The 23,166-nt window shown below is 55.9% G+C and overlaps 1 protein-coding gene across 4 annotated transcripts in view; it reads right to left on the reverse strand.

Moving 5' to 3' along the window:
- Positions 1-15,373, reverse strand: part of HDAC5 (histone deacetylase 5) — a 34,684-nt gene extending 19,311 nt beyond the window's left edge. Inside the window, exons 1-3 of one of the 4 annotated variants that reach the window (XM_082371479.1) lie at positions 15,187-15,373; positions 9,553-9,763; positions 2,594-2,668 (exon numbers count right to left, since the gene is read on the reverse strand). In XM_082371479.1, coding sequence (XP_082227605.1) covers positions 2,594-2,668; positions 9,553-9,574 — 97 coding nt within the window. In that variant the 5' untranslated portion in view covers positions 9,575-9,763; positions 15,187-15,373. Of the gene's footprint in view, positions 1-2,593; positions 3,114-9,552; positions 9,764-15,186 lie in introns of those variants that run through there. The other 3 variants (XM_082371480.1, XR_014238325.1, XM_082371478.1) reach the window with 3 other exon arrangements.
- Positions 15,374-23,166: the final 7,793 nt, after the last annotated feature.

The following is a 23,166-nucleotide window of genomic DNA, read 5'->3' on the forward strand; positions in this document are numbered from 1 at the left end:
CCGAGCCGGGACCAAGCCTGTATGAGAGGGGTGCCCACTGTGTGCCGGGCTGTTGCAGGTGGAGCCAGGAAGAGACCCCATCCATCAAGGAAGACCTGACAGCACTAGCAGAAGCTGTGTTTTGTCCCCGTCCTCAAGCAGGAACAGAGGAGAGCACCCCACATCCTTCGTGGGCTCGCCTGCCAAGACTCTGGCTCACCCACCAGGGCAACTTACCATATCTGTCTATTCACCTAGAGGGCCAAGCCCCAGAATAGAGCCCAGGAATCCTGCTGTCAACCCTGGATGCCAGTCCCCTCAAGCAACATTCATTCATCCATGTGCCAGGCACTGTGCTAAGTGCGCACAAGACGGTCCAGAGAGCCAAGGATGCCCCTAAAATAGGGTTCCAAGACTTACTGCTGGAGTGGGCAAAGAGTTCAGGGCAGACACCCACCTTGGAAAGCCCCTTTTCCTCAAACCCTCGGGCTGGGGAGGCCTGGCAACACACACTGCCCAAGAAGCGTCCCTGGACACCTGCTTTTTTAGCCACAGGCTTTTGCATCCTGTCTGGAGACTGATCAAGAGATGGAGAGAGGAGGCGGCGGGGGAGGGTTGGGGGGGGGGGGAACACCAGGCTGCCTGGCCCTCATGGCCGTGTTTATCTGGGGTGGATTTTTTTTTAACCCAAAGGTTAAAGCGTTTCTATTTGAAACATCTATTTACATTCCAGAGTCCAAAAAAAAAAACAAGGCAGCCGAGCTCCAGGCCTATATCTGTCCCCAGCCGCGTCACAGACACAGCATCAGAGCTGCGCAGGGGGAACATTCTTAGCCCTCTCCCCGAGCCGCTGAGGTGACTCACGCGTCCCTCCTGCTAGCATGGACCACGCCACCGCTCAGAGGCTAGGCAGTGTGCATGTGTCGGGGCGGGGGGGAAAGGGACTGGCTGGGGGGGTCTATGCAGGGACGGGGAGCCTTAGGGAAGGGATGGGGCCAGCGGGGTTCCAGCCTGCAAGGACTCTGGGGCCCAACTTGAAAGAGGATGAGAGAACACGCTGAGGAGGAAACTTCAGGCCAACCGCCAACTGCTTCTGGGAGGCAAGGGGCAGTGGGGACAGGATGGGTGGACTGATATGGCATCTGCCAAATGGGGTAGAACCACCTCCCCAAGCAGATGCTCTGCACAGTCAGCCCTTTGCTTTGCGAGGGACCACCTTGACTCCCAGAGGCTTCAGGGTAGGAGTGAGCAGGCAGGTCTTTAGCTAGAGCTGTGGGCTCCACTAGACCAGGGCTGGAACGGCCCTCTGCGTTTACACCCCTCCCAGGGGACTGTGCAGAGACTCTGCACGACTGGCCCCAAGGTTCCACCCCCTATCCCAGGGGCCTGCACGGGCACTCTCAGGGCTGGTCCCCAGGGTTATGCCGTGACCTTAGGAGACTACATGGGCATCCCTGCTCAGGCAGATGGTAGGCTTGGTTTGAAGGCTTTTCCAAATGTTCCCCAAACCTCCATCCTCTCACACATCCCAGTCCAGCTGCAACCTTATCCCTGGACAGCTTAGAGCCAAATCACTGGCACTTGCACAGGCACACGGCTCCCACCTTCCAGTTCAAAGCCTGGGACCCACACCCACGTAACCAGAGGCAAAGACTCCCCATACATACACACACAGACACCCACACCCAAGTGCCAAGCCACTGCCAGGAGGGGCCAAGCGGGCATGGGTCCAGCAGGCCCCTCCCTAGAGGAAGCATCTTGTGGTGCCGGCCTGGTGGGAAGGCTGTGCCAGGAAGGCCTGATGCTGCCAACAGGTTCCTGGGAGGGAGGGAAGGAGTGGCCTGGCTCTGGGGGACCCCACCCCCCCAGCCAAGAGCCAAAAAAGTCCCTGCTGAGAAGGTGGGAGGGCTAGGGAGTCCTCAAGCCCTATGAGCCTGAGTAACATTCCTTCATCCTCATGTGTTGAGAATAAACCAAAGCTTGGGGGAAGGAGAGATATGGGGGAACCAGAAGCCAAGGCAGCCAAGACCCCCAGCATCCCAGCTGCCAGCCTCTGCCTACTTCCACCACAACTGCATCATGCCTCCTCCCCAGGTGTCTGATTCCCAGGGCACTCCTGACTGGGGACTGGCAGAAATCACTGCACTGGACCCTCTGACCCCAAGAACCCAGCCAGAGGAGTGGGGGTAGCCTTTATTCTTATGGACACTCCGGCTATGCGTTCCTCCCTTGTCCAGACCCGGGGAGCAGAGAGCCTGGAGGCAGGTCACTGACCCACTTCCTCCCCTCTGACCATGGTGCCAACTAGGCCAGGATCCTCTAGTAATCCACAGCCCCCAGCAGCTGATGTCGACCCTGCCGGAGGCCAAAGGGACTCGAAGAGATGCAGCAGAGTGCAGCTGGAGGGCATGGTGGGAGGGCAGGTTTTGGCCCAGGGAGAGCAGGGAAGCCCATCGCAGTAAGCACACCTCCCCTGACTGCACATATCCTCAACAAAGACCTCCAGAAAGATCTAAGCAGGACCCCATCTGGGCAAGACTTGGAGCCAGACGCTCAGCCCCCGAGACAAGGATGCCCAATGGCAGAAGGCAGGCGGGGACACCGAGGCACTTACCTGCCACAGGGAGGCCATGTAGAGGGGTCCGAGGCAGGATTTCCAAGGATGGTTCCCGGCCTGGCATCCCATCTGCTGAGAAACAGGATTCCGTCTCATAGATGGTCTGCAGCATCTCCACAAGCCCCTGAGCCTTGGGCACCAGCAGCATGCCCGGCAGGGGGCCGCCTGAGGCGGGAGTCGGCCAAAGGGAAGGTGGCTGGGCGGGGCCCTCGCTGCTCAGGGGCTCCCTCAGGCCACTGCTGCTGGGACCCGCGCTGTGGGGAGGTGCCTCATCCGGCCTGGGCACTCCAGGCGGCAGGAGGAGCCAGGAGCCCCGGAGCCACAGGCCCAGCTCCCTGCTAGAGGGGCATCCGACCACTGGCCCTTCCAGAGCTCCCAGGAGCGGGGTACGGCTGAGCACTCAGGGGACAGGAAGGGGAGCTGAGCAGGCAGGCGGGCTCTCTGTGTTCCCTCCCAGCCCTGGGTGACAGCTCTGGGCCCGGCTCCCTGCTCCTCCTTCCCGAATGAGCCGCCGGCAGCTGGCAGGAGACTGAAATAGCAGTTGGGGGAGGGCCCTGTCTATAAATAGGTGGAGCATGCTCAGGGAGCCGCCGGCCGGCTGCCAGGAGCCCGGGCCTGGCGGAGGCCCCACGTGGGGGAGGGGGAGGCGCGTTCCACCCCAGGAGGAAGCGCCAGGCAGGGGGATGGGGACAGGGGAGGGCCTGCGTTCAGGGCCAACGCCACAGAGCCGGGTGGCCAGAGCCTGCGCTGGGGAAGGGCACACGCTAGAATACCCACGCATCTGGGAGCAGCTCTGGCGCTGCTCTTGGCGGGCGAAGGGCTAGAGACCAAAGAGCCAGATTTCATCCTCTATCTGCCCTCTCGCCATCCAGAGCAAGTAAAGGAACTGGAAGGGTCTGGGAGAGGGTGGCAGACAGGGCCACCTGGCCTAAACTTGCATCTTCCCTGGAGTCCCTCTAACAGCCGACGGATGGGAGTTGATTTAATTTCTGCCCTCTTTCCGAGCCGGGAGGTGGCTCCCCCACCCCCTCGACCAGCAGGGAGACCCCTGAGCAGCAGCTAAATGGCAGCTCCCTCCTACCCATTAGGGGTGTCACCTCCGGAGGCTGCTCAGCTTCCTTGCAGGGGGCAGGGAGACTCTTCCTGGACAGGCCTCACCCCACCCAGGGAAGGGCACCTGGGAGCACCTGCCCGTTCTCAGAGCAGGTAGCTCTTCCTGTGGCAACGTGCCAGGTGTAATGCTACGAGCAGCACATACGTCACCTCGTTTACTCTGCGCGATGACCTCAGAAGAGAGGTGCAGACGGGGAAACTGAGGCACAGAGAGATGAAGTCGCTCACCCTAGGTCATACAGCTGTTTCAGTGGTAGGTCTGGGATGTCTGAAGTTCAAGTCTGAGCTCTAACCACCACAGCCCACTGCCTCCTGCACAGGGAGCACACGAACCTGCCCCAGGGTTTCCATTAACAGGTATAATGACCCCCAGTACCCAGGTAGGAAGAGACTTGAGGTTGGAGCCCCTCCAAGAAGAGTCAAGGGGCTGCCAGCATCCAGTCCTTCCCCACCAGCCACCAGCCCCAGGCCTGGCAGAGCAGCCCCGGCTCCTGGGGCCCTGCTGGGACCTAAGGCTAGAGCACCATGAACACTGGTGACACCCGCCTACCCAGCCCACTGCTGGCCCATCCCTCCTCCTGAGGTTGTGCCTCCCACTGATACAGAGATCCCACTTGGCCCCCTGACCTCACTGGAGCCTTTTAATAGCCTGGTTATTCCTGGGTCTATGTCCCCCTCCCCCTTCCTGATGTCACAGTTGCTATTTTGGAGCCCCCTCCTGGCCCCCTTTGCCCCCAACTCTAGGCATGAAGCCAGGGACACCTGTCCTCTCCCTGGACTGGATGACCTCACCCTCCTGTCGGGAGCCCAGGAGGAGCTGGCCAACCAAGGACACAGTAGCTGTGGCTCCTGCCAGCTGGGGATGGCAAAGGGGCCTCCTGCCCTCAGGTGGGGGGATCACATGGATGGGTAAGTGGCAGAGGTGGGCTTTCCCAGGCCCTAGACTGGCTGGCAAGATGTATATTGAGGGAGTTGGAGGTCAACAGGAACGAAACAAAGCTCTAGAGCCTCAGCTTCTCAGCCAGGGCAGACTCCAGAAAACTGGTGATGGAGCAGTGCTCCCCACAGGGGTCTGGAGTTGGTAGACATTTCAGGGTAGGTCTGGGGACTTTGCTCAGCACCCCTTGCCCCAACCTCATCCTAGCCAACCAGGCTCTCTCAAGAGCAAGGGAAGGGAAGGTCAAGGTCTCCTTAACGGGTGACAGGCAGCAGACTCAAGGGAACCCAGAAAGCTGGGGGCAGCAGCCCCTCCCAGCCAGGACTCCGCCCACCCACGCTGAAAGCAACCAGAAGGGCTGGCTAGCCCTGTCCTGGCTCTCTCTGCCTGCCCCGGGCACAGGAGAGTATGGTAGGGCAGCCCTGTTCTGGAACAGAGGAAATCATCAGTTACAGTGACTCAAAAGCAGGGGCCCCAGAACGTGGAGCAGTCAGAAATCTAAGGAAACACAACTCCCTGTTTAGGAAAGCTGGGAGCACCCAGGAGACTGGGCACCCAGAGGTGGCCAGAGCCGGGGACTCGGGGCAGTTCCCAGCACTACTATGACTTCCAGTAACAGCTTGAAGTGGGAAGTGAAGTGTCAGACACAGCCAGACAATCCTCACTGTAGTTCCCAGAATCCTCCAGGGGAATAAGAGAGGAGGCCTGGGATGGGGACAAGTGTCTTTTCTTTTCTTCGGAGATTCAAGTCATGCAACAAAGTCTTCCTAATGTCTAACCTCAATCCTTCTCGCTTTATAGCCCCTCTCCTTGTGGTTCATGTCTCTTCTCCATCCCCACGCATCTAGCTCTCCCATGTGTCATCCCACAAACCTTACAGAGCACCCACAAAGCGTGGGTTACAGGAGCCTCATTAGGAGCAGGCAACAACCCCTCCTTGGTGCCGCAATGACCTTGCTCACTCGCTCCCTCCCCTGGAGGCTGGGCTCAGGCCTCCTAACCCTCTAAATCTGGAGGAGGAGAACCTAATGTGGCTCCTTGAGCTCTTGAAGGCTCCCATTTCCTGGGCTCAAAAGGCTGGAGTGGGGGCCTGACCGAAAAGAAAAAAGCAAAGTCTGCTTTGTGCACAGTAAAAAAGCCAAGGGCTGGCCGGGGAGCACCTCAGATGGAGTGTGGGGTGCCAGCTGCCCTGGGGTCCTGGAGATATCGGGCCTGCCTGCCCTCCGGTTCTCTCCTGCCCTTAGAGCCCAGTCACGCTGGAGCCCGTCAGCATCGCCCAGGAGCTGCCATGCGCCAGGTCCCATGCTAGGTGCTGGCTGAACCCTCTCATTTGAGACCAAGTCTGGGAAAAACGTGAACACCTACTTTGGCATCTTGCACATCCCCTCAGGGTTGACCCTGCCTCCTCCGGACGTCCCGTGCTAAGCCTTCAATCCCTTTGGAATGATGGGACAGGGGAGGGGAGAGTGGGGCAGATCCTGATCTATAGTGAGCGCAGAGGTGTGCCAGGGGGGCATCTAAGTGGAGAAGGGACACCAGAGTCCACTTCCCAGACCCCCGCCCCACGCCGACTCTGACCCACTTTCTCCGCCTTCCCTGGGGGCTCAGAGGCAGAGCCCAAGGCTGGGAGGCGGGACGCCGAGGTTCCTGGCTCCACCCCACGCCTATGCCCCAGTTTCTCTGGTCACCCAGGAAGGAGGGGGCAGCCGGGAAAGGGAAGGAGAGAAAGTGTGCAGCGAGCTGGGAGGTGCTGGGCAGGCAGGTGTTGTCATGAAGCTTCTCTCCCTCCCAAGCTGGGGCTAAGGAACCTGGCCACCTTCTCTCCTGAGGCCCTGTCGCCACACAGACTGGCTCGAGCCTCACCCTTGCCCTCTCCTCTGGGCAATGGCATGGAGGACAGGGCAGTGACCAGAGTGGGCCCAGGCCCCAGGGCAGCTCCTCCAGGCTGGCCGGGGGGCACATTCTGTCAGTCCTTCAGTCCCACAAAGGGGAGCAAAAATGAAAATAAAGCATCGCTCCTCAAGTCCCCTTTTGACAGAAGAGAAGCCAGACCCCCGGCAGTGGCCTCCTCAGGGAAGCGGGCAGCCCCATCAATGGCCTCTGCCTGTACTCCCAAGACTGCAAGAGAGGCAAATCAGGTCAAACGCTGGCATTCGGCCCAGCCCAGAGGTAAGTGGATCAGCTCCCACTCCCCGGGGAGGACGGGTGAGCCCCAGAAGTAAATCTCTCGAAATCTCTACCTGCCACCCCTCACCCGGAATGTGCTCTCTTACTAACTTGTTTGCTATGAAGGCCGGGATGGACCATCTTCTATTTTTCTTTTCCAAACAGGAAAGCTCCTGCACTGAGAGAAATGGAGGGAAACTGCCCCTCACCCAGCCTGCCGTTCTGCGCCCTAAGGAAAGAGAAGTGAGTCTCGGGAGGGGGTGGGAGGTGCTCAGGGGCCGGGGCACCCAGGCCCCGGGTACTCACCATTCTCATCCCCACCTCTATCCCCAGCCCCTCATGCTCTTCCTGGGGCGCCCTGGGAGGTGTCTACCCGGGATGTGGACACCCAGCTACAATTCATGGTTTCATTTGACTTCCGTGGAGTCCAAGCATGTGGTTTCCAGGCTTCTGCCAGGCGCCGGACACCCGCAGCCCCAGCCCAGATGCCACCCTGAGCTCTGGGAATGGCAGATGCTGGGCCCCTCGAAGGGGGAGGCTGTGTGGAGGCTGGCTCTCTCCCTGGGCCAGAGCAGCTGGAACTCCACAAGCGGGAGAGCCAGGCCCGGAGCCCCGGGAAAACTCGGTGGGAAAGGCCTCAGGGCGCTGCCCTGAACAACGACGACGATCCCAGCTCTGAGGCCTGACCACAGTCCTAAAACCAGCTTCCCAATCTCTGGCCCCCTCTCTTTCTCCCTCCTTCCTGAACACGAGAAGACGGCATCTCCCCCTGCTGGGGGGAGCGGGAAAGCCAGCCAGGAGGCACGGCCAATTCCATAGGCCCCACTCTGGAGGCCCCTCCTGGCCCGGCTCAGCGCAGATGGACACCTCCAGCCCCTGCCAGCCCTGGCACCAGTGGCTACAAGGGGGACTCGGACCACCTGCATGTGGAAAGGCAACCCACTGACCTGATCTATCTGAGGCTGATTATCTTAGCCTTTCACTGTAAGGGAATAAAATCCCAAAGCTGGAAAACGTCCTCCCCAAGCCACCAACGGATGCCTCTGGGAGGCTCCCGTTCCCTTGGCCAAGGGTTAGACCCCAGGCCCGGTGTGACTGGAAGTGGCTCCTGGACAGGTCAGCATAGTAGCTCAGAGGAAGGGAGTGGCTGGCACCCCTGCCGGGCACAACTGACCCTGCAAGGGGCAGTGTCCAGCTGAGATGGCCAAGGGGCTGATGAGAACCCACCAGGCCTCTCCTTCCCTTCACCAGCCCAGCCTCAGAGGAGGAAGCAGGAAGTCAGGGCAGCCCCCCTCCAGCACCAGAGTCACACAGACCTCTCCACGGCTAACACCTGGCACAGCCCCTGCAGGGGGAATGAAGGCAGGCAGAGGCGGGAGGATCTGAGGAGGAGCCACAGACCCTGCAGGAGGGGGCCCATCAGCAAAGCTGACTTGGTGAGTCTCAGAAGCCCAGCTTTCTCCAGCTGGCACTCTACTCTGTCTGTGCCCGGGGTATGTCATGCTGGAAAGGGGAGGGGGCACAGTCTTGACCAAAACAAATGTCACAAAGCCAAGCAATCCCGCCAGCTTCGGCTTCCCTGAATCGAATCTGCTGGAAGCCCTGAGGCTGTGGTCAGGGCCACACGTCACCAGCAGGCGGTCCTCACAACAGAAAGCATGAGATTTAGCACAGTGACAAGGACAGGGAATGAGAGGGGAGGGGGCCTGGATTCCTCCCTGGTGCTGCTTCAGTACCATCCTGCAAATGGGTTTTGGTCTCTAGGCCCTAGTTTCCTTATCTCTAAAGAAGGAGAAATAGCTCCCACCCCTACAGAAAAAGATGTTAAGTGACCGGATGGCCTATGGGGGGGTTAAAGTTGAGCAAGATGGACTCTGATCCTTTAAGTCTGTGCAGAAGGAGACAGTCAAGGAAGGAAGGCAGTTACTACGCTGACCACACTGAGCCAAGACCCCCCTGTGAAACTCCTGAGGGTCCAGCTCAGGCCATTTGGACACATCCTCATGGGCACAAACCCAGACCCACCTGTACACAAAGCTGCCTGGAGTCCCACCCATAGACTATTTCTGGAAGCACTAGGCAGGCTCCCAGGAGCAGAGGGGAATAAGAAACCTCAGAGACCCCAAATTAGGACTCTCCCATGTCCAGGGCATGTCTACCTGGACTCAAAGGAGAGAGCCAAGTCTCCTCTGCCAACATGTCACTGCATGCCCACCCCAATACCACATATCCCAACATAGGCTAAGGCTGAAGGCCCTGCAAAGCTCCACTAAGAATAAAGTATAGAACACAGAGAAACACTCCACCAGGAAGAGAGGACACCACCACAAAAAGGAAGCTGGACATTCAGCTATCACAGGGAACTTCTTCCAACATCATGCCCGGACCGCCTGCAGAGGTTCAGGGGCACACATCCCCCTCAGCCCTGCCTGTCTTGGCGAACAGGGCAGGGTGGCACGGAATTGAAGGCCCCTGAGTTGAGAGGGCAGGCCTGGGGACAGAGTTGAACCCATGCCCTCCCAGGGCCAGGCTGGACCGTCAACCCATCAGTTTCAGGTCTACCCCATGGTCAATCACTTTGGGTTTGCCTCTGTCCTTTTCTCACGATGCTTCTCCACTCCTGACCCCTTGTTCCCTTACGGCTCAGACCCTGAAGGTCAGCTGGCCTGGGCTGGATACCCATACAGCCCATTACATCCAAAGCCACCCCAGGTGCCTTCTCCAGCCTCCCAGCTCTTACCCGACTCGGTGGGAGAGTTCATGCCGGCTCTGGGCCCGCAGGAAGCTGGCGTTGGGGGCTGGGACGGGAGGGGGTGGAGCTGCGGTGATGTCAAGAGAGACAGACGATAACAGACAGACGGACGGGACAGGAGCCCGGGGCCGCTGTGCCTCTAACGCCCATCCGAGGCCATCCTTCGGGGCGAGGCAGTCAGGCACTCAGAACGGCATCCCTGGGGAGAGATGGAGCAGGGTTAGAGGTCCCCAACTCTGGAATCTGAGAGTCGAAGGAGACCTTGGAGCTTGTCAGTTACACCTAGGGAAGACAGGGAGGGCCACCTGCGCAGGGGCACAGAACTGGCTCAGACCCTGGTTTCTTCTCTTTCTAATTGGTGAGGACGTCAGCCCTCAAGGGGAAGGGAAATGGCTACAGTAGCCACAACAAAACTCTTTTTTAGGTGACAATGTCCACTGCCAGGTGGGGAGACCTCACAGACTCCCAAGGGTGCCTGACGTGGGAGATGGTGCTCACCAAAGGAGAAAGTGCAGGGAAAGTGCTTCTGAACTCTGTCCAGGGCAGTGGGGAGACACAGGGCTGATCTGGAGCCCCTCGCAGAACTTAAGGGATAGACTGGTATCCCAGGCCCAGTAGCCTGAGGTGGGACTCTCATCTTCTCCCTACTCCCTGATCCTTGTGCCACCCAACTCGGGAAACGTGATGTGCTTCTGTCTTGGTCTCCCCCATTCAACAACAGGTCAGAAAAAAGAGGGCAACAATTGCTTTTCCTCTACCCATTAACCATGCTGTTTCCAAGAATTTCGAAAGAGACATTCATCCCACATCCGGTGCCCTCTGGACTGGGGGTCCAAGGCCCAAGCCCAGGGCCTTGTGTGTGTTGTATAGGTTGTGCCCTGTGCAACGAGGTCTGAAATCCAGCCTTTGCTCTGCTTACCAAGCTACACAGGCTAAATCCACCCAGAATAAGGGACACTGTTTTCCAGTTTGTACAAAGGCACCAAAAGGCCGAGCAGTACGCCTGCTGAGGCCAATATAGTAAGAGAGAATGTCCCCGTACTACAGGACCATGAGTTTGCCAACCTGTCCCCACCTCTCCAGCTCCCCACCCGGCTCCAGCCCCACAGCTAGTCCTCAAGCCTCAGACACTACACACGCACCCACCTGGGCCCATCCCTAAACAGTCCACGATCCACCCTAGACATGATCTCATTCGTTTTCTTCCAGATGAAGGCAGGCCCTCCAACACCCAGTGAAATCGAGGTAGCTGGAAGCGATCGATGAGGCCGAGATTTAAACCCTAACTCTGCTCCCCAAACTAGGAAGACACAATCAGCTCCACCCCAGGACAGCCCACCTCCTGGCAGGATTAATTCTCGGTAAGCTCTGCATTCTCATCAAGGATTGCCAGGCGCGGGGTCCGTTTGGAGCCAAGGAGCCCAGGAGTCAGCCACGGCAGGGACACAAGAACATACACACAGACATGCACACACGTATGCCGTGCACAGAGTAGGAAGACCTCAAGTCCTCCTAGGCCTGCTGCCCCCTAGGTTTGGACTCTGTAGCTGGAGAAAGGTGCACTCAGATGGGGAGGTGGGAGGAGGCAGAGAGAAGGGGCTGAATTGCTCCCAGCAGGTACAGGTGTGGGGCAAGGACAAAAGAGGCTGCGCAGGACCGGGGCCAAGCTCAGGAAGGCGGCAGGTGGGGTTGCTGGTGCCCTGGCAGGGCCCGCGTGGGCAGACAGCTCAGCCCATGCCCACCCCGGGGCTGGCACCCAGTCCTGCTCACACCCTTTCCCATGGGCTGGGGAACACAGGTTCAGAAATTCCCAAGATTCCCAGCAGCCCGAGTGCCCCAGCCCATCTCCTTAGTGAAAGGAATCTCCACAACAGGGCACTCAGGAGGGGCAGAGCCTCCATGGTACACAAACTACGTTAAGATCTGCCCTGAGCCCCCATCTTCCTCACTCCCTGGGGAGAAGAGGAAGGGAGGGGCTCCTAGAACTCTCAGGGGGCTCAGGACTCTGTTAGGCTGCACTCCTGCCCACCCTGCAGGATGTAGCAGGTCCCCGGACCCCCATCCACCTGTGGAGAGTGTCTGCCAACACCTCCATCAAGACTCCCTGGGAAACAAAGCAGCATTCACGGTCTAATCAGGACAAGCAGGACAGGTGTAGATTTTTGACTAAGGAGGGCCATGCAAGGGGAAAGGGCAGCTTTATGGTTAAAACCTGAGCTGCTGGGAAAAAAAAACAAAAACCTGAGCTGTTGGGTCCCTCCTCAGTCAGAGAAACTCACTGCTGACCATTGTTATAGGAAGGTCTCGGTGGGCAGTCAGGGACCAAGAGCTGTGTGGCTCCTGGCACTTCGATGCCAAACCAGTGAGCAGCCTGGCTTCCATGACATCACAAGTAGGCAGACCCCAGGGCCCTGTCCCCATCCCCTGAGAACTCTCTCTTCCAGTCAGACCTCTGTCCCACTCCAGGATCCAAACCCACTTCCCACCTCCAGCCAGGACGGCAGGAAACCAGCTGCATCTCACCCTACAAGTTCATGGCTAAGCCCGGGAAGGAAAGGCAAAAACCCTAGGGGGATAGCCCGCACTCCATTCACGAGCAATAAAAACTCTGGCAGAGGGTGGCAGGAGAAGGGCAGACAAGTGAGGGACATGAGGAGGATGCAATGCCTCAAAGGCCAGAAGTTCACAATGCTGCCCTGCAGGTATCTTGTCCCTCAAGGAACCTGAACTCCAGCACCAGCAGGCAGCCGCTCTGCCAACACACCAGCTCTGGCCCTGCTAGAGGCAGGCCCAAGTCCTGAGCACTGAGGCTGGGGACCTGTCCCCAGGTCAAGGCAGCCAGGTGAGCTGTCTGAACCAAATCCTGTGAGCCTGAGATTGCTCACAATCTGAGATGTGCCCCAAAGACATCATCAGAAAGCTACAAGCCCAGACATCCCATCCCAAGGCACAAAGGAACTCTCATCTTGACCCCTCCTGACCGTGGCCACGGCTGATCACTTTCCCCAGCCTCCAAAAGCTTCCATCGCCTTGTGCCTTCCCCCAAGCTGGCCCACCAGAAGCCTGCAGATGATCAGAGCCAGGAGGGATGGCTGACTTGGATGTCCAGGGCCCAAACTAAGGGAGGGGGGAGGGCAACAGGGGAGGAAAAAAGGCACCAGGCTGACAAATTCATTTTTGCAATCGGCCCATTTCTGTTTGTCTGCTCAGACGCAGCTCCAGGCATCTGCACAAGCCAGATGGAGGAGGCTGCTATTTCTAGAAAAAGAAAAGGGGGGGGGGGCGGTGAGAGGGGAGGGAGGGGCAAGACGGGAGGCAAAGGGCAGAAGACCGGGTCTGTTTGCCCTAAAACCTCATGCAGAACGGTACCCCCTCACCAGCACTATCAGACAGGGTCCCCACCCAAGAAACGGATGGGGCCGGGGCTGGGGTGAGGTGGGGTGGGGGAGAAGAAAGGCAGAGAAAGTTTAATTAGCCAAAGTCGGCTACAATAGGCCCCCTCACGGGCTGCATCAGGTTTTCATTCATGAGCAAGCGACAGTGCTCCAAAAATGCCAAGAACCGCACCCCCTCGTCGTCTCTCCCCCACCCCCCACCAACAGGAGTGCGTCCTCCAGCAGGCTGGCTGAGCCTGATGCCGTGTTCCAGACATCCCTCCTCAAAGGGATGTGAGTAGGAAGAATTAATTATTAAAGAGCAGCTGGTACTTCGGCACCAACTGCACTCCCCCCAGCTCCTATAGCTGATGCCCCCTCCCCCCTGCAGAAACACAAACTCCCCGCCCCACACCACCACCCCCCATCCCCAGCCCCCATTTCTAAACACACAGCTAAGATGCCACCCCTAGGGAAGGGAAAGCAAACCTTTGTCTCTGCAGCTACTTAGAGTGGGTGGGGCATGTGATACTGCTGCCCTCTCCCCCCCCCCAGATTACTCCATCCAGCCACAGAGGAGGATATATTGGGAAGGGGAGGCTGGCACAGAGCTAACATGTCCTCCATCCTAGCCCCCAAGTAAACTGCACCTGGTATCTGTCTCTCTGGCCCCTGGCAGGCATACATTCCCAGCATAGAGTGGAGATGCTAGGGGTCCACCCCTCTAACTCAGAGACGCCCACCCTGCCTTGGCTGGACATAGCCCAGATCCAAGTCCAAGGGGAGACAGAGCAAAGAGAGGATTCAAGAGAAGGGGCAGGAGGCAAACCAAGGGCTCCCCAAGCTTTGTGTTTAAGAGGAAGAGGAAGGAAGGAAGACTGAAATGAAGAAGCAGGCAGCCCCCAACATGGCTCACCCACCATCCCCAGCCCAGCCCAGCCCAGCGTCTAAACAGCCAGCATAGGCTCAGGGCCCCTGTTGCCTGGAACTCGAACTGAGGACCCTCCCTGCCTACACCCTCTGAACCTGAGGAAGCCCAGGGCAGGACCCAGCTCCAGGCTCCAGTCCTGCAAAGCAGTCTGGTCATGGGTCCTTCTGGCTAAGGCTCCTGATCTCCCACCCCCTGCCTCCTTTTGTTCCTACGGTCTGCTCCATCCTTCCCTCCCAGTTGGACCCTGAACCCAGTCACCACCATCATCACCCCCAGTCGCCAAAGCTCATTCCAGGCCCCAGAAGCACAGTGGTCACTGTCAGAGTGGTGGGTCTCTGGAGCACCCCCAACAGCAACTGCAGCTGCTACCCTTCCTCTTTAGGGACACACCTCATCTCAGAAGGCCAACGGGGGGTATCAGGTGGTCACCTCCTCCCCCAAATGGGGTGCTCCCACCTTCCCCTCTTCTCTCCCCACAACCAGACTCCCAGATTAACTACTTATCACCCAGCCAATTCTCATCTTCCCCAGGGGCCCAGAGAAGGGTGGGGTGGGGAAGCAGCCTCCCCAAGTTAAAAGGCACAGGCAGTGTCCCTCTCTCTGTGAGATACAGACCCAGGATGAAAAATGGGGGGCATCCACCCCAGACAAGAAGGGGGGCAGCTTTCATCTCCTAGCTCTCTCTCTCTGGCTCCAGGGTGTCAGACGGGAGAAGAGGGTGGGAACAAACGCAGTAACGCCTCACGGGGGAGGGGGTGAGAATAATGGGAGAGAGAAGTAAGGTGGGCCCGAAGGCCCCCTCCTCAAGCACGGAAGTCAAGGACACAAAATCAAGGATGCGTTCTGAGGTATGGCTAGAAGCGCTGTGGGGTGGGCAGCGCCCCTCACCTCAGAGTACCAAGAAAGGGTGTCCAGCGAAGAGAGCTTTGCACAGAATCCGGGTGCAGGGCTCAAAACGCCCTGCAACGCACCACGCGCCTCCCGGGAGAGGGCAAATCAGACATCCCTGGCCGGTCTCCCGGCCATTTGGGGGTGTAGGTAGCGGGAAGACCGGCCCCTCCCTTACCTGCAGGGAAGGCGCCCCTGCCTGGGAGGGGCGGGGAGGGGCGCGCGCAGTAACCCAGAGGCCCGGCTACCGGCTGGCGATGCTCCCGGGGGGCGCCTACTGGCACCCGGGCGCCGGGAGGGAGGAAGGGGGGCGCGGAGCGCGACGCGCGCTCGGGGAGCCCGCGGGCAGCGACGGCGGGAGGAGGGGGCGCCGCGTCGAGTCCGGGGAGCCTGGGGGAGATGGGATCGGGGCTGGTGGGGCGCGCTCACCCCCTGCGGCTCGAGCTCCGGCTTCGCGGGCGGCGGCGGCAGCAGCGGCGGCGGCAGCAGCGGCAGCACCTCCTCGACGGCTCCTCCATCTTTGCGGCGGCTCCTCCGGCTCCGCTCGCCGCCGCCACCAACAACAACATTCGAGACGTCACTGCCGTCACGTGACTCGACCCGGAGCTAAAAATAGACCCAGACCACCCCCCCCACCCCTACCCCACCCCCCCACCCCCAGCTTCAGCCACCAGCAACCCCTCCCCTCCTTCTTGGCCCTCCCCGCCGGGCGGGGCCAACAGCGCCACCGTGACAGCTTCTAAAAGGGCCAGTACCCAGCAAAGAGTTGGGCTAGGGAGGGGAAGGAAGGCAAGGGATCGGAGCCCTGGGAGTAGTGGTTGAAGGAGCCCTGGGAGCAGTGGTTGAAGGAGCGCTGCAGGCGTACGGGCCTGGCTGCTGGGGGCTCGGCCTTTGGGATGCACGATTTTCCTGCCTGCGCTTCCTCCACTTCCTTTTCAAACCGTGGATGGTGCAATCATTGCCTGCCTAAGCGTCTCCCTAACACGCCCTCCCGCGGTGGGGGAGGGGAACTGGGGATGGATTCCTAGGGGCTGGGAGGGCCGTGGAGGCCCCAGCTAGGGGTCCAGGCTGGGGGTGGATGTCTGGGACAAGTCTCGAACCCGCCAGTTCCGACCGTACACGCTAAATGTGTGCCAAGAAAAAAAAAAAAAAGAATGGGAAAGGCCAGGGTAGAGTTGTAATGTAGTAATAGTCCAAGGCCTTCAAAAGGAAGGCTTCCGGTCCCTGGCTTCGGTGCTATCCTCTTCTACAACTCCCCTTAGAACACAATATGCGTATGTGTGATAGAACCTAGGTAGTTTGTCAGTGACCCAGTAATTCCACTAACGAAAATGTATTCTAAGGAAATAAATATTGTTGTGTTCACAAATGAGTATAGAAGGAAAGAGATTGCTTCTAATGATGTGAAAAGTTGGAAACAACCTAAATATCCATCAGTAGGGGATTGGCAAATAAACTAAGGCACATCCATTCAGTGGAATACCATCCAGATCCAGACATTTAAAATGATATGTCTATATTGACCTGAAAAGGTCCTCAAGATATACGGTTTTCTTGAAAATCAAGAATCAAACAAGTACTACAGAATTGTTCCATTATTATAAACAACAAAAAACTAGATCCATATGTCTGAATATGTTTGTATATCAAAAAGCCTATAAGAATATATGCAAAAAATTTACCTTTGCTATCCTCTTTATCTTTTTCTGTATATCTGAAATTTTACAACTATCATGTGTTACTTATCTGATCAGAAAAAGTGAATATATAAATGTTTCTGTAATAAATTTATTTATTTATTTTTGGCTGCATTGGGTCCTCGTTGCTGCGTGCGGGCTTTCTCTGGTTGTGGTGAGTGGGGGCTACTCTTCGTTGCGGTGTGCGGGCTTCTCACTGCGGTGGCTTCTCTTGTTGCGGAGCACGGGCTCTAGGCTTGCGGGCTTCAGTAGCTGCAGCACGCAGGCTCAGTAGTTGTGGCTCGCAGGCTCTAGAGTGCAGGCTCAGTAGTTGTGGTGCGCAGGCTCAGTTGTTCCTCAGCATGTGGGATCTTCCCGGACCAGGACTTGAGCCCGTGTCCCCTGCACTGGCAGGCGGATTCTTAACCACTGCACCACCAGGGAAGCCCAATGTTTCTGTAATAAATGATAAAGGTTCTTCCTACAAAGTATCTCATGAATAGGTCCCACCCATCTTCATCCCCACCCCTTTTCTGAAGCCAAATCATGCCTCACCTGAGATATTATAGCTGCCTTCCCAACCAGTCCACTCCCCACGTCCATCCCAGCCTTCTCCCAAAGCCAGAATGAACTTTTTAGAACACAAATCTAATCAAGGGAGGGCTTAAAACCTTTCCAATTTTGTCACCGAAAGCTGTATCTGGCCCAGAAGAGTGGTTTTCAAACTTTAGGGTACTCACAAATTACGTAAGGAACATGTTCAAAATGCTGATTCCAGAACCCCACTGACAGAGGTAGGGATGGGGATGGGCCTAGAGCCTTCATTTTTAGTAAGTACCACAGGGAATTTTGCTGCAGCTGGTCATACTTCTCCTTATACTTGGAAAAAAAACAGCCTAGAAGCTTCTACATGATCTGGTCCCACCTCACCTCACTTCCCTTAGCTCTCTATACTCCAGCCATTGTGGCTTTCTCTCATGTCCTTGAATAGTGGGTCCCTTGTTCCCCAGGACCTTTGCACAGGCTGTTTTTTCTTTCTGGAATGCTCCCTTCCCTTCTTCTCTTTGCCTAGCTAACTCTTACTCATCCATAGAGCTCAATTAAATATCACTTCTTAGGACTCTGCACTTTCACTGCCAAGGGCCTGGGTTCAATCCCTGGTCAGGGAACTAAGATCCCACAAGCTGCGAGGGCGTGGTCAAAAAAAAAAATCACTTCCTATAAGAGGTCTTCCTTGGTCCTTTGATTAAATAAGATCCCCTTGTTACATGTGCTTTCCTTTTTTTTTTAATATTTATTTATTTTTGGCGGTGTTGGGTCTTCATTGCTGCGTGGGCTTTCTCTAGCTGTGGAGAGTGGGGGCTATTCTTTGTTGCGGTGCGCGGGCTTCTGATTGCGGTGGCTTCTCTTGTTGTGGAGCACAGGCTCTAGGCACATGGGCTTCAGTAGTTGAGGCACGTGGGCTCAGTAGTTGTGGCTCACAGGCTCTAGAGCCCAGGCTCAGTAGTTGTGGTGCACAGACTTAGTTGCTCCGTGGCATGTGGAATCTTCCCAGACCAGGGATCAAACCTGTGCCCCCTGCATTGGCAGGCAGATTCTTATCCACTGTGCCACCAGGGAAGCCCACATATGCTTTCACTGATGCTGATAACAATTTGTAACTATACATCTATTTATGGCATATGGCATCTCTTCCCGTAATGAGTGTTAAATGACGTAGCCAAGATAAGCACATTTTGACTGTGGACTCTGAGAGAAAGGCCACCCCAACAAAGTCATCCTGTGTCACTCCAAGACAGGGGTCTTCTTGCCTCTATCCTGTAATGATGGTGCCATCCATTTGCTGTTATTTTTGTGCAATCTTATGATCTCTCTTGGGTGGTTAGGTTGGGTTGGGATTTTGCTTTTTCAGTGCTTATATTTTACCTCCCCAAGCAGAGTATGAGCCACTTAAGAAAAGCCGTAAGATCATATATATTTTGTTGCCTTTCCAGCACCTAGCACATCACCTGACATATAGCAGATAAAGCCTCGGGGAGACTGAAGACTCTGGAATTTCTTCTCTCAAGATCTCAGAACATGGGGAAGAATCTCCCCATGTGGTATGATAGATGTCAATAACTGTCTTATGGCCAGGCCCTTTCCATTCCGCAGATGAAGGGACTGAGGCTCAGAGAAGCTAAATAACTTGCCCAGAGTCACAGAGTTCATGCAAGCAAGAACTAGGATTGAGACCCATGTCTTTCTGGCTATCCCACAAAATACTAGGAAAAAGGGCCTGGGGGAGCCGGGCTCCCAAGCCCAGCACTCCAGCCCTGTTCTCTGTAGATTTCTGAGATCAACACCTTGTCCCCGCCATGGCCAAATGCCCCAGAAGTTAGGAGAATTCACCATATGGGGCCCTGATGAGCCTTCAGATTTTTCCTTCTCTGGTAAGTGGGGTTAAATAATTCCACATGAATTCTTCTTACGTTTCTTGAGTACAAACGGTAGGTGCTGGAAATATAGAGGTGAAACTGCCTTTAAGGATCTTAGGGTCTCTCACAGAGAATAAAATTATCTTTTGTTATTAGTCCCTAGGGTGGGCCATTGCCAGGACCATTCACCATGGAAACAGGAGTCACGGGGTTGTCTCCTTAACCAGAGCCTCAGTTTCCCAATTTAGAATGATCGGGCAGATGGGATCTAGTAGCTGATGGGAAAACTTCTGACCCTGGGACCCAGTGGTGAATTTGGCCTCTTGGTAGAAGGAAATCAATCTCGGAGGAGAGCCAGGTGTTTAACCTATAGCCTGACAGGCTGGCAGCACCATTGGACCACTTTGAGAAGGAGGCATCAGGGCTGGGGAGAAAAATGAGGAGTGGTGGGCAGCACTGCCAGGGGCTCTGGGAGCGGCCACTCCTGTCTGAAATCATGAGAAGTGTCCTGGCCAGTTCTTGGAGCAGGACAGAGAGCAACCTTCCTCCCTGCTCGGTGGCTGCTGCGGAACTAACAGCTACACCCATCTCCTCCACATCCCTCTCACTCACACAGCATCTAAAGTTAGCATTACCTGGGGAACAGACAGGGCACCCAGTGCCAATGTGCCCTCACCTGCAAACTCTCACCTAGAATCTCTCCTGGGGTAGAAAGCCTCAGATCCATGGATAGAATTCCAGAGGCTCTGGGGTGGCCCTTGTCAGAGTGGTCCAGCCCACAGCCCTGGTCCCCGGTGCAGCAACACTTTTTAGGTGGCCCTGCCGGCCTTCAAAGAGTGCCTGGTGTGGAAATAGTCCAGCTGTGCCTAAATGCAGCCTCGGGTGGAAAATATTTAATATAGAACAAGGAAGAACTGAGCTGATAAACTCATGCAACACGGATTTACTGGATATTTATCAAAGGAAATATGCATTCTTTAAAGCTTTTATCAATTACCAAGGGCAACTTGTACACAGAGGCGTGTTGTTTCTAGTCCATTCAGCAAGAATTTATTGAGCTCATTGAAAAATTATCAGGCTAGCACAATACTAGGTACTCTGGGGACTGCAAATAAATAAATAAATAAATAAGAAAACAGGACAGGAGATGAGAAAACCTGGGTCCTAGGATCGGCTCCATCCCGGTGTGCTACTGGATGAGTCCATCTGGGCCTTGGTGTCCTGATCTGGGGAACAGGACTGGACTTCTGTTCTCCAAGGTTCCTTTCAGTTCTGACCCTCTGAGAATCCCAAATTAGATGTGATGACAACATCCAGCGTGGTGCTAGGCTTCAAAGTTTAGGCCGGACCTTCATTCCTTCAGCATGCTTTAAGGTCCAGTCCTGCCCATGGGCGGTTTACAATACATTCAAGAGTCAAGAGAGTTTATTTCAGGGCAAACAATTCATGTGCCCCAAGGCACAAAGCAAAGGAGTGTCACTGAGGACTGAGCTATGCAGAGTGTAATGAAAACTGCCCCCAGGATGCCTGAGTTTGGCCCAGGCCTCCCAGCGTGACCCTGGACAAGTCCCTTTCTCTCTGTGGGCCTCTGTTTCTTTACCTGTAGGATGAGAGCGTTGGACTGGATTTTCTTCCTTCCAGCTGGAGACACTTCTGGAGGGTCCAACAGGTGAAGTTGAAAAGGAAAGATGGAAAAACAGTTTCCTCCTCCCCTCCCTCTCCTGCCTTCCTCCCAGGACTCCCTCCTCCAGGCTTGGGGCAGAAGGAAACCTGTTTCAGGCCAGCATCCAGGATATAGTCATGCTTGACTATTTAAGGTGTTTGGAGGAAGTGCAACAGACAGGTGCCTGGGAAGGCTACTACCCCCTGGACCTCACTTTCCTCATCTGTAAAATGGTATAATTGAACGGATGACTTCTGAGGATTTTTCCAGCTCTGTGAGCTAACAATTCTACAGCTGTAGCTCTAAAAAACCAAAAACAAAGCAAGTGGCTAGAGGTGAGGGCCTCAGTCATTCCTCACTTGAAAGCCTTACCTAGCCCTCGACACTTTCTGTCCTTTCCCAGGCCTCCTACCTCCTACCTTCCTGGCCCAGAGATTGGAAGCAGGTCACTGTCTCTTCACTCGGCAATGGCCAAGCCTTGAGAAAGCCAGCACTGTGGCCCCTGGAATAAGCTGTGAATTTGTTTAAAAAATAAAGACAATTCTGGGTGCAGCTACCACCATTTGTCATGGTACCTTTAATATATATGTTATGTAGAGAGAGAAAGCAGAAAGAAGCTGCCAGTATATCGACCAAGAGCCTCGCATAGCAGCTAGCTACCTGCTAAAGGACAGCAGGTGACCAGGAGGCCTGGGACAGAGGTGGGAAAAAGCTTCTCAGCCCAACTCCACCCGCCCTACCCGCCAGGACCCAGAGTGACCCACACTGAGGCTTCCTACCCTTCTAGCAGCAAGAAGAACAGGAGGCCCAGGCAACTGTAGTGGAAAAGGAAACCTACCCTCTCCCCCACTGCCCTGCTGGGACCTGGAAGTGAGGCCCAGGATTTCCTGGACTATAGGGGGTTCCTGCCTGCCCGCTCAGGAGTCAAGGCCACATGAGCACAACAGTGCAAGGGCAGTTATGGCCAGTCACGTTCCGAATGTTTGCAGGTCCCTCCAGGGTATCTTCTCTGTGCGGGGCATACATGTCAGGGAGGGCACAGAGGGTGCAAATGTGCCTGCCCTCTGGGAGCTTATGCTCCTGTGGAAACAACAGAGCCCCAAGAAGCAGAGTGAAGCAGTGGTGAAGGAGGGAACCTGGGAGACACAGGCCAGCTCTGCCTATAGAAGCTCAGGCAAATCATTTGCCCTCTCTGAGCCTCAGTTTCCCCTCTGTGATCGGAGGATTGGACACTGTGATTCTGGAAGGCCCTCTTGGCCCTGAGGTCATGAAACCATAGAGAACAAGACACAGTGGACTGATGCTACACGGAGGGGCTTGGGCCACAGCCACACCAAACTGGCCCAATTTGTGTGCCTCCAGCAAGTCATCTTCAGTTGACAAACTTTTTTTTTTTTGGCTGCATTGGGTCTTTGTGCTGCACACAGTTCTTCTCTAGTTGCGGTGAGCAGGGGCTACTCTTCGTTGTGGTGCACGGGCTTCTCATTGAGGTGGCTTCTCTTATTGCAGAGCACGGGCTCTAGGTAGTTGTTGTGGCACGTGGGCTCTACAGCGCAGGCTCAGGAGTTGTGGCGCGCAGGCTAAGTTGCTCCGCGGCATGTGGGATCTTCCCGGACCAGCGATCGAACCCGTGTCCCCTGCATTGGCAGGCAGATTCTTAACCACTGAGCCACCAGGGAAGTCCTGACATACATTTTGCCCCCTTTCTGCTAAACATTTATTGAGCAACTTCCTTTTGAAAGGCCCCGTCACATGTATTACCATTCTCACAATTCTACAAGGTAGATGCTATGTATTCCATCTTATAGATGAGGAGACAGAGGCCCAGTGAGGTTAAGCAATCAGTAAGTGTCAGGACCAGGGCAGAACCCAGGCTCTGTGGGTACAGTGCCAGCTGAGGTCTCCCCAGGTTTGAAGGGTTTCCCCGGAATACACAGAGACATCCCGGTGTCATCTATCTCCTGGGAACTCCTTGCGGACCCAGGACACCCCAATGAGAAGGCCTTGATTTACATGTCTGGAAAGGACATTCCATCATCCTCAAGCAGTAGGGTCTCTCTAGCACACCCACTGAGGACTCGTCCTGCCCAGCAGACAGACAGAGCAGCAGGCAACAGACTTTACCTGCACCATTTCACTTCATCCTCCCAACTCCACAAGATGAGTGTCGTGTTGCTATTATTATTGTTGTTGTTGTTGTTATTATTATTATTGCCCCTACTTTAAAGATGAAGGACCTGAGGTTCAGGAGACTTAAGGAACTTGCCAAAAGCGACAGACTCAGTAAGTAAGGATACAGGGATCTGACCCCAGGTTATCAGAGCCCAGAGCACGATCAGTTTAACCACTGGACCCAACCCCAATGAAAGGGTAAAGACCTACACCTGAACTGATGCTCTGCCACTTACCAGCTACGTGAACTTGGAAATTTACTTTATCTCTTAGAATTTCCTCACTCATAAGAAAGGACAATGACCTCCTCCTCCCTGGGTTGCTGGAGCAGGACGTGGGGTACCTGTGTGAAGAGCTAGCACAGGGCATGGCAAAGGGTAAACCCGACCCTCACCTCCAGCCTTGGTGTTACCACCCCTTGGTACAGGGCCAGCTGTAATGCTACTGCCACTCCCATTCCCTGAGCAAGGAACTCACCTTC

This window comes from Balaenoptera borealis (assembly GCF_965194805.1).
Source record: "Balaenoptera borealis genome assembly, chromosome: 20".
NCBI classification, from domain to species: Eukaryota; Metazoa; Chordata; class Mammalia; order Artiodactyla; family Balaenopteridae; genus Balaenoptera; species Balaenoptera borealis.